The sequence below is a fragment of the Camarhynchus parvulus genome, chromosome 8, assembly GCF_901933205.1.
Source record: "Camarhynchus parvulus chromosome 8, STF_HiC, whole genome shotgun sequence".
Classification (NCBI taxonomy): domain Eukaryota; kingdom Metazoa; phylum Chordata; class Aves; order Passeriformes; family Thraupidae; genus Camarhynchus; species Camarhynchus parvulus.
The window spans coordinates 21,685,090-21,699,377 of NC_044578.1; the positions used below are offsets into that span (position 1 = coordinate 21,685,090).

The following is a 14,288-nucleotide window of genomic DNA, read 5'->3' on the forward strand; positions in this document are numbered from 1 at the left end:
AGAGAACATTAAGCAGACCAACAGCCAGCTCCAAGATGAGAAACAGCAGCAGAAAAGTTATTTTCTTGGAGAAGTTACCAGTGAAATCCCAAAGGAAACTACTCTATTCAAGGCATATAAAGCTGCAATAAAGTTTCTTTAGATTCCCAATTTATCCGGAAAACCAGCAGAAAATATGGCTGCAAAGCCTTACAGAAGATTCCCTTAGATTTTCACCCTGCTACTCAATACTAACATCTCAAGGTTACCAATGCAAAACTTAATGGGAAATATCACCCTAAAGACTGTGAATCATTGCTTTTACATCAGCTATTACCACACAGGAAAAAGGTTTACACAACACCATGGGAAAACTTCCATGAAAAGTTAAACTGATTGGTCAGTTACCACCAAAAGGCAAGTCAGACATCTTTAGGAAAAGCAACTGAATGAAACAGACAACAAAATGTTTCACTACTTAAATCCACTGTGTGTACACTGAATACTGCACAGGGCTACGAGTCCTCATTTTGAGGGGAATACAGGCAAACAAGGAAACAGAGCAGAATAGCAATGCTGAGCAAAGATTCCATATAAGAAGAGACTTAATAAACCACTGTTCTTCAGCTTTGGGAATGCCAAAACAAACAAAAAACCACACCCCAAACAAAAAACAAACAAAACTCCAAGAAGTAAGGGATGTATATGCGGCCTTCAGTTTATGGTTTTTCAGGTCTAGTAAGAGATTAATGCTTTTCTCTATTTAGATGCTAAAATGCTCTCATTCTACTCTCACAGAAGTTCTAGAATTTAAGAGTCTACTGCCTGAGAATGCTAATCCACAATTTTCTATCTTCCTCCATAACCTTTTTACAATATGGAAGCAGTTTGGGAGTACTATCTGCAATCCCAAAACATCCTTGTGATGTAAGGGAGTGCAGTGTTTTAACTTCACAGATAACAAACTCTGATGGAGCTTTCAGGCACTTGATTCCAAATAGCAAATGAGTTTCTGATAGCACTGACTGTGGGTGGAGGACTGCAGCCTGCAGTGTACCTCAGCAATCAATAATGGGTTCAGTCCAGTATTGATCAACACCATCTTTAATGATCTGGATAATGGGGCCAAGTATGATCTCAAAGTTTGCTGATGACACAAACTGGGAGGACCGGATGGAGCAGAGGGTTGTGATGTCATCCCAGGGGACCCTGGCAGGCTGCACAAATGGGCCGCCAGGAGCCTCACACAATTCACCACAGGGAAGTGGGAAGCCCCACACATGGGCTGTGATAACCCCAAAATGCAGCAGGAACACTGGGCACTGACCTGCTGCAAACCAGCCCCACAGGCCAGCCATGGGGTCCCACTGGACACCAACACAAACAGGGGCCAGCAATGCACTCCATGGTGGACAGGGATGTCCTGGGCTGCATTTGGAGAGTGGTGCCAGGAGCAGGAAGAGAGAGAAGATCCTTCCCCTCTGCTCCACACTGGCAGGAGCACACCTGGAGTGCTGCACCCAGCTCTGGGCCACCCTACACAGACAGACTGGAGAAAGCGACCAGGGCTCTGCAGCACAGATCACAGGGGGAAGGGCTGACAGCACTGGCAACATCCAGCCTACAGAAGAGAAGATTCAGGGGGAATCTCATCAACAGGCTCAAATTCCTGAAAAACACATGTTAAAATACAGAGTCAGGATTCCTTCAGCAGTGCCCCGTGACAGAACAAGAGGTGATGGGCACAGGCTGAAACACTGAAGGTTTCATCTGAACATCAGGAAAGATGTTTTTCACTGTGAGGGTGACAGCAAAAGGGAGGTGGTCCAGGGAGGTTGTGGAGTTGAAACCTGATGCCTGGTTTCAACCATTACATTTCTGTCAACGTAATGGCAGAAATTCATACAGTATCACTGTCAGGTGGCGTAAGAAGATGTGGGTAAAGCCAACAGCCTGAAATAAATAGGGTATTTTGGATACAATTTTGAAACAGTGTTTAACAACTCAACATTTCTTAAGGAAACAACTGTACTCCTCTTTGCTTCCTCCTCACACTACAACTCCAACTTCCCAAAGTCAGTGAAGCAGCAGGAGGCAAAAATTAAAACCAGTTATTTTCTATGGATTACTGGACTGATACAGAATTCATTTCAAGATCATGAAAATACATTCTATGCATTCACAGTTTCACTGTTATCACAAGAAACAATGTTATCCCTATTTAAGAAATGAGTTACAGTTAAAAAACCCCAGATATAGGTACCTGTGGCTGAAATGGTGGAGCCGTAGGCCCCTGCATTCCTTGTGATTGTTCATCCATTCTATCAAGCAGCAATATCCCTTATGTCCTGAAAAGAAAAACACAGTCATTACACTGTAATTCAGCCAGTATTTATGATTAATGAACATCAGCAGAAGAACAAAGGAATTAATCATCTCAATTGTAGCTTGAGTTTAGGAACATTTAACTAGCTCTGCAGTGTATGGGAAAGGAGGTTTTCTTATGTTTAGCTGTTCTATGAAATTTAAAAAATCACTATAGGCATCTGAATTTATTATTAATAATGTGAATTAAAACTACTTGCACCAGACAAATGACTCTTCCTGATAAAAGCTGCATCATCCCATTACTCTTCAGGGGCACCAACCATGTGTCTAATTAACTATGTAGATGTCTGACCCACAGGCAGCAGGGCAAATAGCAGATCAGCAGAAGAGTAACAACTGCAGCACACATACTGCATTGCATTGATTTATCTGCAGGTTTTAGGAGTATGCAAAATTAGTTCCATCCAAACAGAAAAAAAGCTAAGCATGTACACAGTACATTCTGACAAGCTAGTTAAGAGGCCTTTGGAATACTGTGAACTTCTCATTTCCCATCAGTAAGATGGGAGGAAAGATGCCTGCCACATTCCCAAGACAGACACACAAGGCTTTGACCAGTAATAAGAGCTGCAAAATGCACTGAACCATTAGCAGTAAAAACAGGACAGACAAAAATGCAAATGCTCATAAGATTTTTTTTCCCCTCAACTAAGTGCATCCTTTCTTAGGCATCCCTGGAGAGGAGGAGGTGCAGCAGCCAGTGCTACTGATGCCCACAAGGGCATGCCCTGTTCAGATGAAGACAACACAAGTTCACCAGCAGCTCCAAAGCCAAACAATGAAATAAGCTTTCATACAAGTAAGAGGCAAGGCCTGAACAACTTTTTCATCACACAAAGATGAAGCATCCCTGCCTACTACCTGGTCAAACCTGCCAAGGCCTTCAGAGGAACAAGAATCATGTGTCTGACTGGGATATTATCCTTGCTTTCAATTTATTGTTTTCTTATTCCCTGCTCCAAATCCTGAATGTTCTAGAGACAGACAGACACAGAACATGTTTTCTGACACCACTAAATGTTTAACACGAGGAAATTTCCTGTAATAAATTTATTCTGCTAAACCTATGTACTTCCACATACAAAGCTATTTACACTCCACACAGATTCCTGCAGCTGTTAAAACACATGCAAATCTTCCCAGTAATTTCTCTAGACTATTCAAAGGGTTAGAAATAACTCTCAACAGAAAACAGAAAATCTTAGAAAAGCTTTTCAAAGGCAATCGCAAAATATTCAAGAAACTAATGAATGGCTTGTGCTTGCTGCACTGCTGCCACTCTTACAGTATTGTTGTGGTAAGATCCCCAACAGACAAAAGAGTCACCAGGCAGCTCTGCAGTTTCTTGTGCGCTGCCCTTGTGTAGTAGTAAGCAATGGACAGCATACACAAACAAATCATTAGTGATCTGCTCTCCCTGGCCCATTGAAAGCAGTCACCCACCTGCCATCCCAGCTCCATCAGCAATTCCTGACACCCAACCACAGCCACACTCAGAGCAACCAAAGGTCCCCTTAGGCTTTGCCTTCCCATCCATCACACTTCCATACAAAGCACACAGCTTGGGGCTCCCTGTTGTTCTGTATTACCTGTAACTGATTCAAAGACAAAGCAGATCCAAAAAAAGCAATTTCAGGCAGGTCAACAGAAAAAAAATCAATTATCAAACTACAGTGAGAAGCGGAGAAGAGGAGGTAGTAATGCCAAGATTTCCAAGACTGTCAGAATGACCATGCTGAGAAAAGGGAAGTCAGCTGCCAGAGCTAGTGCACACCACTGACCAGGCAATCTTCCAGCCAGCACTAGGACACCAATACTGGGGATACAGACAACAGGACCAATTTTTCATTTGAAATCACATGGGCACAGCAACTCCTCTTACTCCACAAGGCAGAAAAGAAGCCCTCACCTGTAGGTCAGACCATCAAACTCCAAGTGCCTGAAATGGAGGTAACACCTTTTCCTTCCTTCACAAACAGGCCTGGCTGTCCTCATTCACTTCCCCAGTGGCCACCTGTCAGAGCTCTGGCTCTCTGCCCACACATCTGAAGATCACACAGATACAAAGCAGCCCAAGAGGCAGGAGCACACTCCCACACCCAAGCTCCCATCCCACAGGCAGCACTCAGCTTTCCAGGTGCTTTCCAGCAGCCTGCCAGAGGAGAGGCAGGGCTGACTACCCACAGCTGTCAGGGCAAGCAGAGCAGAGGAGTCACTCCTCAACAGGAGCCAGAGCTCATTGCTTCCATTTCACTCAAATGTATCCTAAAATAATATTTAAAAAAGGAAACCTAGGAAAAACTTGAAATCCTTGTGACTTAAGTCTAGCAACTATGTCTTTAAAAACATGATCAGACTATTCCAGAAGAAAAAGATTAAATGCACTACTTAATCACATGAAACACGCTTTTTAAGAACTAGTTTCATAGCTCCAAGTCCATAAAGCATTCACACTGAATTCATACAGTATTTAGGCAAAAATGTTATTGCTTTAACAGATGGCAGTTCTTCAACAACAAAAAAAATACGTTTTCCTGTAGCAAACATCATTAATAGTCTCAATATACATGGTTTCCATTAGCTACTTGCTATGCACTTGTTTGTCAATTTTGCATCTTAAGTGAGAACATACAGTAATCAATGTCAAAGCAGAAACAGCTATACTTTAGGAAAAGAGCATATACTTAAATGAATGCTCAGAATGTTACAGTTCTGCTGAGAATCTGAGAAGCTCAGTCTTCTTTTTTTTCTTCTGCAAAATATAGCTGTAACTACTCCACGTAATGGCTAACACAGAGAAACACAGTTACACTGGTTCAGGATGTGCTGATCAGGGACACAGTCAATTTGGCTGTTCTCAAAGAATGGAATGTACTGTGTTTACTTCTGGATTACACCACCAATTAAGGCAGATATTTTCAGTTTTTACTATAACCATTAATTTAGTTAAGTTAAAGACAAGGCTCTTCCGGAACAACTATTTTTTGTAAATAATTTTCTTGTAAATTTTGTGAAAAGTTAGATTCTTCAATCTAACATGGATTTAAAATGAAAAATTTTAGATCAACAAACTTCTCATCTGTCTTTACTAAATTTAAAGATAAGGATCAGCCTCAGCTGTGGGGTGGGGGGAGGGAAACCAACAACACATATCAATACTATGTTTCCATGTAAGAATACAATATTTCCATTGCTTATATCACATGTTGAGACTCGGTTACCCAAAAGAACAATTTAAACGTAGGTAGAACATACAAACAGTCCCCCTGGTTGAACCTAAAAAAGCAGAGTGCTGTGGAAACAAGGGTTTAGATTTCCAAGTGCCTTTCTGAGCAGCCGACACCCAATTCCTGTGCCCACCGCAGCACTAATCCAGCAGGGTGTGCCAGGGAGCCCAGGCGTGCCAGCCCCATTCCAGCCCTGCTCTATGCCACCTGCAGTCACACTGCCACAACCTCCCAGTGCCACAGGCACAGACCTGGCAGGGCGAGACAAACTTCACACCCAGCAGTAACAGCGTGGCACTTCAGGGCAAAAAACAGCCGCAGAACTGCTTTGTAAGGTAGACTGCTCAAGTCATTCTCTACCTCTTTAAGGCAAAAACTTGGCCACTGGAGGGAACTGGCTTGGTGGTCAAACTCAGCCCACACTTTGTCAGGTCATCAACGTTGATCAAACTCTTCAGCACCCACTCACTGCTGGCAACTCAGGGGCAGGCTGCAATTTATGATGTTTGTATTTACATATATTTTATATGTATGCATTAATAATGCAAAATGCATTTAAACTGACACCCCCTTGAAGTTAGTCTGCCAAGACTAACTGACAAGGGACAAAGCAGACTCGGTACTGGAATATTCAAGTTCACCATTATCACAATAAAATGTCACATATCCCTACTAGTATACATACATAAATACATATAAACATTATATATATATGCATATTAAGATATGTGTACACAACTGTACACAGATTATGTACCTATACCTAACTGTGTATGTACATAGAATATTTCCTTTTTACCACTGTCCAGTACTTGTAATATCTGCTTCACATTGTCCAAAAACCCCAAAATGTCTTCTAAAGTGTGGAAAACACATATCATTTGTCAAATTCTCTGCAAAAGCATCCACATCGGAGAGCTGTATATGCAACTTTAAAGCACTGAAAGCAATTCAGCATAGATCCATATACATCCATATTCAAGAAAGATTAGTTTTAATTTTAGAAGCAGTTTCTAAAACCCAGATCAATACTCCCCACAGGATGCCAAGTCATTCCTCCCCTCTGTAGGGACAACCCTGAATCTGAACAATACAAGTTCCCAGCAGCTGTTAATCTACAGGCAGATATTAACTACCTAATTGGGAATACTGCATTTTCCAGCAAATTTATGTCCAAATTCCCTACTCATGGGCAGTCTAGTCAAAGCAGTAAAAAAACACACAGACAGTTAATCTGGGGTAAAAGTAAGTTTTAGCAAGAGCAGGAGCAGCAGATCATTATACACAAATAATCCTTTAGGAAGAAAGTAAGGGAATACACCAAGAGTTCGTACACAATTTTCTCATCCATTTGGCCTAACTCACCAAGCTTATTTTCACTCCAACCCTGAAAACCCACATGCCACTCACTGTCATTCCCCAGCTACTAAGAGTTTGCTCTGTCAGTGCAGTCTGATTAGAAGATGAAAGTCAAAGCTCTCCTGCTTCACAAGTCTGCTTCCATTCCTCTTCATTTGCACAATTTAAAAAGTTAGTTTGTTTACTTCTCCCTCTCCATTACAGTTGTGTCACTCAAGTAAATTGCTTATCATGCAAGGTGCTCCCAAAGGGTTATACATGCACTGACTTGCCCTTTATTGAACTGTTTGTTTGTTATTTCTTATGAACTGAAAAAGAAACAGGAACTGAAACTGCTTGAGCAGCAAGCTTCTACATTCTTCATTTAGTTTCTATTCACCTGAAAGAAATTTGATAACCTATTTCTTCATACTCAATAGCCAATTATAAAGGGGATAGGTAGACGATAATAATGTCACAGTGAGAAGTATTGCAGGGAACAATGCACTGTATTTAACCATGATACCATCTAGAAAGCAAAGCCTCAGCCCATACCACAGCAGGCTGTACTCCTGCACCAGTAAGTGAGCAGCTCTAAGGGTGAACAGAGGATGGGATGCTGCCCCTTCCCTGCCTCAGCCATGACTCCCAAACCCTCTTCCTTCCAGTGGGGCTGCCGTGGCTATCCAGACTCCTGGTAAGCAGAGTGAAACTCGCTGAGAACTAACCTTGACCAAGTCACTTTTTCCCAGTTCAGTTCCCAGAATCGTAGCATTGCAGAGACAAGGACAGAACTGTGATGGCAAAAGAGAGAGGGGAAGATACAGGACTGCTCCAGCCCCAGCTAACTTGGATCAGCTGAATCTACTGCCAAATTACATCTCTAGCATGAAATTACACAAGTCAATCTAACAGCTCAGTGACACCAAAGATCTTTCTTTCTCTCACTTTCTTGGCCCAACACGTGGGGCACTCTGCTGAGCACCAGAGAAAAAAGTAAGAAGGGGAAGTTCAGGGATGGGAGATGTAGGTAAGGGACTGCAGAAGAAACAGAACATCTTCCCTCTGGCAACAGTGTGCTACTAAGTTAGCTCACCACATTTTACTGTGCTTTGTCCTCGGTAGGGAGGTGAACAAGCACTTCAAAAAGCTGCAACAACAAGGCAAGCATCAGACAGAGAGAAGGCAATTCACTGAGAGAAGGCAAGTCACTCAACACCAACCCAAGAGTTTTGTCAACAAAATACTGTTTAGGAAAGTAGAACTAGGAAACAAAATTAACAGAAGGAACATAAATAAGAATAACAAGTTAAACTGGAAAAAGGAAAAGAAACTAAAAGGAGGAAAAAACCCCAAAAACTAAGATGTTCAGATAAAGGAAGCTAAAACATGATTTAGAAACCCTTACAGGTGCAAAACCTCACAGCTCTCACACACAAGAGAGGGAGTCCTAATGAAGGCACAACTTTAAACACACCTATAAAAGCAAATTATTCATAAAGAGATGCTGAAGAGATTTTACTAAAAGTGTAAACAGCTGATCTTCACACAAGAGTTAAAAACACAAGACAAATGAAAAGAGTGGAAGCACTGTCAGATAAACCCACTGTGGCTAAGCACAGGGAAAATACATCCCAATTAGAAGACTGGGTGGACACAAGCGTGCAACAACTCTGGCTGACAATGTCCAAGTCGCTACACGTGGAGTAGAACACATTTAACAATAAATTCCACACACTCCTCAAAGAAATGTCTCAGTATCTTAGAAAACAGTGCAAGACATCCTACTGCAGGCATTAGATGCACACTCTCAAGCTGAAAAAAATTATCTGTAATATCTGGTTTAAAATCTGCTACCCCAAAGATGATTCAATGGATGAAGCATTATAAAGAATCAGAAAATAAACACCAGCCATGTTTAACAGGCCTTCTGTGAACCTCTGAGCAGCATTACCCCTGACTCCTGAAAGCAGTGAGTGATCCAGGATCCCTGGGTCCAGAAGCAAGGCAGGCAGCAGCCAGCACACTCACTTCAGAGGCAAGCCAACACTCCAGTCTGCAGCTGTTTCTATGTTTTACATCAAACCACCACTGTTTAAAAGCTGCAGGATCCACGTGTGGCTGTGGAGCACCCCCAATGACCAGCAGTACACGGGACACTGTCTGCAGGCTGCTCCTCAGGTCCTGCAGGTCTCTGCAAAGCTCACACACAGCCCATATACCCAACACACAGTTCTGAATCTCAGTCAGGGCAAGGACTGGAAATTCACTGCTGCAAAGACAACTCCTTTTTTGGATTTGCTCTCAGATGAGGACAAAAAGGGTACAGAAGAAGGGCCTCTACAGGGCAGAAGGCTATGTGTTTTCCCACCACAAGTTTTTACTTATTTTTAGAAGCAACTTCTAGTTCACCTGTGATACTTTTGCCTTCCAGCTATCAAAGAATGAGTAATTTTGTAAACTCTGTTCTCTAACTACAGAAAATTGAAATGAACTGAGAAAGACTGGTTCATCAATACTTCACAGCACCTAATTCAAATATCTCCCAAAGGCTTCAGCAACAATCTAATCTACAAGATCTACATGAACTTTTATGACATTGTAAAATAATTCATCTGGTCCAACATAAACACAGCTATTAAATAAGACTGCAATAACTTTGCTATAAATCATTCCAAGCAGCTTGAAGAGGCTTGAATGCAGACTCCCAAATGCCACATGATGCAAACAGTCTATTTACTTTGCCATCTATAATCCAATACAAAAGTCACTAATATCACAAGATTAACCACATGCAATCAGGTTTTAACATGATTGTTCACAGTATTTTCTTACAAATTCCTCTTTTTAATGTGTTGTTTAAAATTTTATAACAAATTCCCTTGCATAAATAAGTGCTATATGCCTAACACGTTACAATGGCACTTGAAATACTGCACATTTTCTAGCTACAAAAATCACAACTGAATCGCAGATTTGTTTTACATGCCTGAGACAAATGCACAAGAGTCTGTTCACCAAAAAAGCAACTCATTTTCACAGCATTGCTTCTCTGCAGCTTTTTAAACTAATGTGACAGGAAGAATCGCTTTAATACTTATTAGGGAAACAAAAAGTGGTATGATGTACTTCAGTCTGGGGCTCAGTTCCTTCCCATGTGGCTAGGGAAGTGAAATGGTGATAAATACAGCAAATCAGTGTTCTAAAGGCTGCCCGTATCACTACTTTGGTATTTTGGTCAGTTATTTTCATCTCATTTGCAAAGCACATGGAACGCAGATAAACTGAACAAATTCTCTGGAAATTAGTCAGTTAACTCCTAAAACTACCCACAGTATTAACCTTCATGGGATAATGTCATCATCTCCTAAATCCTAAATCAGAAGGGATTTTCAGATAAACACCAAATCACCAAAAAAATCCCTTGGAGGTAGAGAAGAAGTTAGTGCAGTTGGACTGTTCCTAGGGGACTTTCCAATGTAAGGTGAACTCAACCAAGCATCCAGCACAGATGTTTGGAACAACGTCCAACTTCAGAAGGCAGCAAGGCACTGATAGTGATAAGCTGAATTTAGCATCAGTATAAAGGCAGAGAGTACTGCACTAAGTTTATTACACATGGGGGGTGTATTTATGAACAAACTGCCTCAACAAATGTCTCTGTGCACAAATACACAGCACTACGTTTTGTGCAACTGAGCTTAAAGAGGGGCTGGCTCTGTCTTACAACACAGAAGATACCACAGGTCACAGTAAAATGAGCAACTGACTTCCTGCCTGACTTTATTTTTCATCTGACTTTCTCATTTGCTCACAGGCCTTCCAATGAACTCTAAAATGTTTGATTTTTTTCTTCTTTTGAAACAACTTTCCATGGTGAGGATGGGAATCTACTTATCTAATTCATGTAGGCCCTGGAAGACACTGTGATAAAACCATCAAAAAAAGATTTTTGGTTGAATAAAATTCCTTGATCTCTTGTTTTTTTTTTAATGCAATGACTAACTAGTATGCTGACTAAAAGTTATCTATGACAAAGGCAGTATCTCCATCCTTACAGTGAACAATTTCTAAGTGTGGTCTAACAAGCCATCTACCCAAACATCAGGTATTTCTAAATATAGTATCTTCATGTATTGAAATTAAAGAACAAGGCTCTTAACATTATTCTTAGTATCAAAACATTTAAAAATAACAAACATGGCTTTAAGTTCTTACTTTAAAGCTGCCGGACTTGCTTGTAAGTCTCCTTCTTACCACCACAGTTTTCCTTCTTCTGCCTAAGTTTTCCATAGGCCATGAACTAATGACTGTTTTCCACTGCATTTCATCTCTCTCATGACAGTGCAAGTCTGTAGTTTAAATAGACATTTCTACAGCACTGCAACACTTGAGTTCTCTCCTAAACTGCCGACGAAAAAAAACCCAAAACTTTTTAAATTTCATTCTTCCTGATTTAGCCAATCTGTGAATCCAATCATCCGATCTAATAATCCAAAGTGTGTATCTCATGCAATTTCTGCATCTCAGGCTTGTAATACAACTTTATGCAGGAAATACATCCAGTACATTCCACCAAATTACTGCGCACAATGCGACCTTTCCTGAGAAGTGATGCCACTACTGCAATCTGAGAAAACACCTCTATCACTTCAAAAGGTGACAAAAGTTACCATTCAGTTGGTGCAAGAAGGGAAAAAAACGTTTAGGAAATTTTTATCTAATATCAATAATTAAATATTTGTGTGATTAATGAACATACATCCCCTCATCATATTTTATCAGAAGTACGGTAATTATCTTAAGTAGTTTTACCATTCTCCTCAAAAAACGCCCCTCAAAAAAAGGCAGAGCAAACCAAAGCACACTGCACTCGAAGAACAGCGTTCTGAACCCTAAAACCGCGCAGGATCAGTTCACATGAACACTGAAAGGAACGCGGGGCCGGTACCGGGATAAGCGAGCCTGGATGCTCGGTAAGCTGAAGGAGGGGACACTCACTCCCAGACGGAGAATGCCTCACTCCCAGCGTGTCCCGCCAGGCCGCAGCTCTCCCCAGGCCCCGCAAACCCCGCACCGCAGAGGGAGGGCCCCGGCCGGGCAGCCCCGGTGTCCTCCCGGGGCAGAGGCCGCCGGACCCGCCGGGACGGGGCTGCCCCCCTCGCAGCCGGTGACAGCGCTGCTGTCACCGCTGCCGTGTGGCACCCCAGGCTGGGCTGTCCCGGGAGCATCTGCCCGACACCCTACCCCAAGCGAGAGGAGGGCACGGGAGCCTGGAGGAAACCGGGGGAAAGTGACGAGAAACACCAAGAAAAGCAGTTCCGCCTGCGGCAGACACGCAAGGAGTCCGGCGCGGCAGAGGCACGGGGGGCGGCCGGGCCGCAGGCAGGCTGAGGCCACAGCCGCCACCGGGCGAGACGCCACCGGAGCGCTCAGGGCGCCGCTAGTCCTGCCGGTACACGGCGGCTCGGCGCCCCTCCGGCCGCGGGGCAGGTGCCGGTGCCCCGGACGCGGCGCAGCCCGCGACAGTCCCGCCCCAGCGCCGCGCACAAACTTTCTCGCCCCGGCCCCGCGCCGCTCCCTCCCCGTGCGGCGGGCGGGCGGCAGCCGCCGCGGCCAATGGCGCCGCGCGCCGCAGCCCCGCGGCCAATGGGCGGCGGCGGGAGGCGGGACCGCCGGCAGCCCCCGCGACGGGGGGAGCGCCCCGGCAGCTCCGGCTCGGCCGCCCGGATCCCCGGGACCCCCCGGCTCCGGGACCCCCCGGTCCCGCCGCTGCCCCGCTCACCGAGCAGCCTGGCTCCGCCTGCTTCTGGCGTGGGAGACCGGGACCGGGACCGGGCCCCACTCCTCCCCAGCTTCTCCGGCGCCTCGAGCCCGGGGCCGCGCCGGCGCTGGCAGCGGGCGCCTAGCGGGGCTCCTGGCGGCAGCGCAGGCACCGGCTGCAGCCCCGACCTGCTCTCCGCCCCCCGCCGCTCCTGCCAGGCCCGTAAACATCCCGGCATCCCCGAGGATGGGGCGGGGCGGCCTCCCGGCCCCGCCTCGCTCCGCTCCCCCCGCCCGGCCGGAGGCGCCGTGTCCGCCCGGCCGGCTGCGGTCGGTGCCGGCGGGCCTGGTGCCGACCTCTGGAAATGGCCGGGGATGTACGTGCGGTGAGACAAGGAGTGCCCATCGCAGCGCGTTCGTGCCGTGGAGCACGGCGGGGCCCGGGCACTGCGGTTCCGCAGCGGGCACGGGAAGCTTTCCCGGAGCGGGAGCGGGAGGAGCACCGGCTCCGGCCTCTGGAGCAGGGACTGGCCCTTCTGTTCTGAGCAGCGCTGCTCTGAGGCCTGGGCCCTGCCTGATTTAAAAACATGCCGTACTTGCTCATTTTGTATTTGAGTTGTGATAGTCAATCTGCGAGACAATCGATATTAACTGAGTACATCAGCTGGAAGTGACACAAACTCCTTTTTATACTGGGAGAAATAAAAGTGACGGCAACAAAAAATACCAGACTCTTGGTGACTCCTGTTCCACCAGGTTCTGTTTTGCAACAGCACTGGGTTTAAGTAGATAAAAAAATACTGAATTCCAGAATACTACTGGTTTTCAGGTTCCTGAAAGTCCACCCTGGTTCAGTGCAGGAAAAGGTAATTACCTACACAGAGGAGAAGCCTAAAGAACCAATGATGGGGAGAAAGTAAAAAGCTGACCAGTTTCCCCAGTAAGGTTAATAATCAAATAACTTTTTTCAAATAACTTTTTTCCTCAACAAAGGCACTCCAGTAATTTAAAAAAGAGAAAACAGTAATTGAGAATTACCTCAAATCAGATGTACTTGATCTTTCCAAAGCAAAACTTAAGTTCTCAAAAGGGTTGGAGGTTTTGCTGCAGTTTTTCCCTTGTAACAGGTATAGTAATACTTGATTTAAGCCTGGCAAAAGAAGTAGGAAATGGGCCAGTATGTCTGAAAAAAAGTCTATTCACTTCCCTGTGTACAAAATCATATCTGTTTTTGAGGCAAACTTTTCAGCTTTGAGACATCTGCAGTGTTGCCAGTGATACAAAGTCTAATGAAATTTGAAAGGAGATTATTTTTGTTGGCTCTCATTTCTCTGATTTGTTACTCTTTCTGCACATTTCCTCTGTATCAGCATTGAGGCATTTGATGCCACTGGCCAAATACAGTGATAAGGTGACCACCCAGGCTGTGGAATCAGACATATCCTATGACCTTTCCCTTTGATGTGCATTTTGTATTTCTTTAGGGTAGTCCAAAAGAATTAATTGGAATCGTGATTAAGAGATTTTTTTTTTTGTGGATAAATTATGTTGTAAATGCAGTTTCTTGAACAAGAATTCACTGGATTGTTTTTT

The 14,288-nt window shown here is 44.3% G+C and overlaps 1 protein-coding gene across 1 annotated transcript in view; it reads right to left on the bottom strand.

Annotated features, from left to right (window-relative positions):
- Positions 1-12,926, bottom strand: part of NEK7 (NIMA related kinase 7) — a 66,908-nt gene extending 53,982 nt beyond the window's left edge. The window contains exons 1-2 of the mRNA XM_030953081.1: positions 12,718-12,926; positions 2,243-2,327 (exon numbers count right to left, since the gene is read on the bottom strand). Of these exons, the coding sequence (XP_030808941.1) occupies positions 2,243-2,299 (57 nt within the window). The 5' untranslated portion in view covers positions 2,300-2,327; positions 12,718-12,926. The remainder of the gene's footprint in view (positions 1-2,242; positions 2,328-12,717) is intronic.
- Between the last annotated feature and the right edge of the window lie 1,362 nt (positions 12,927-14,288).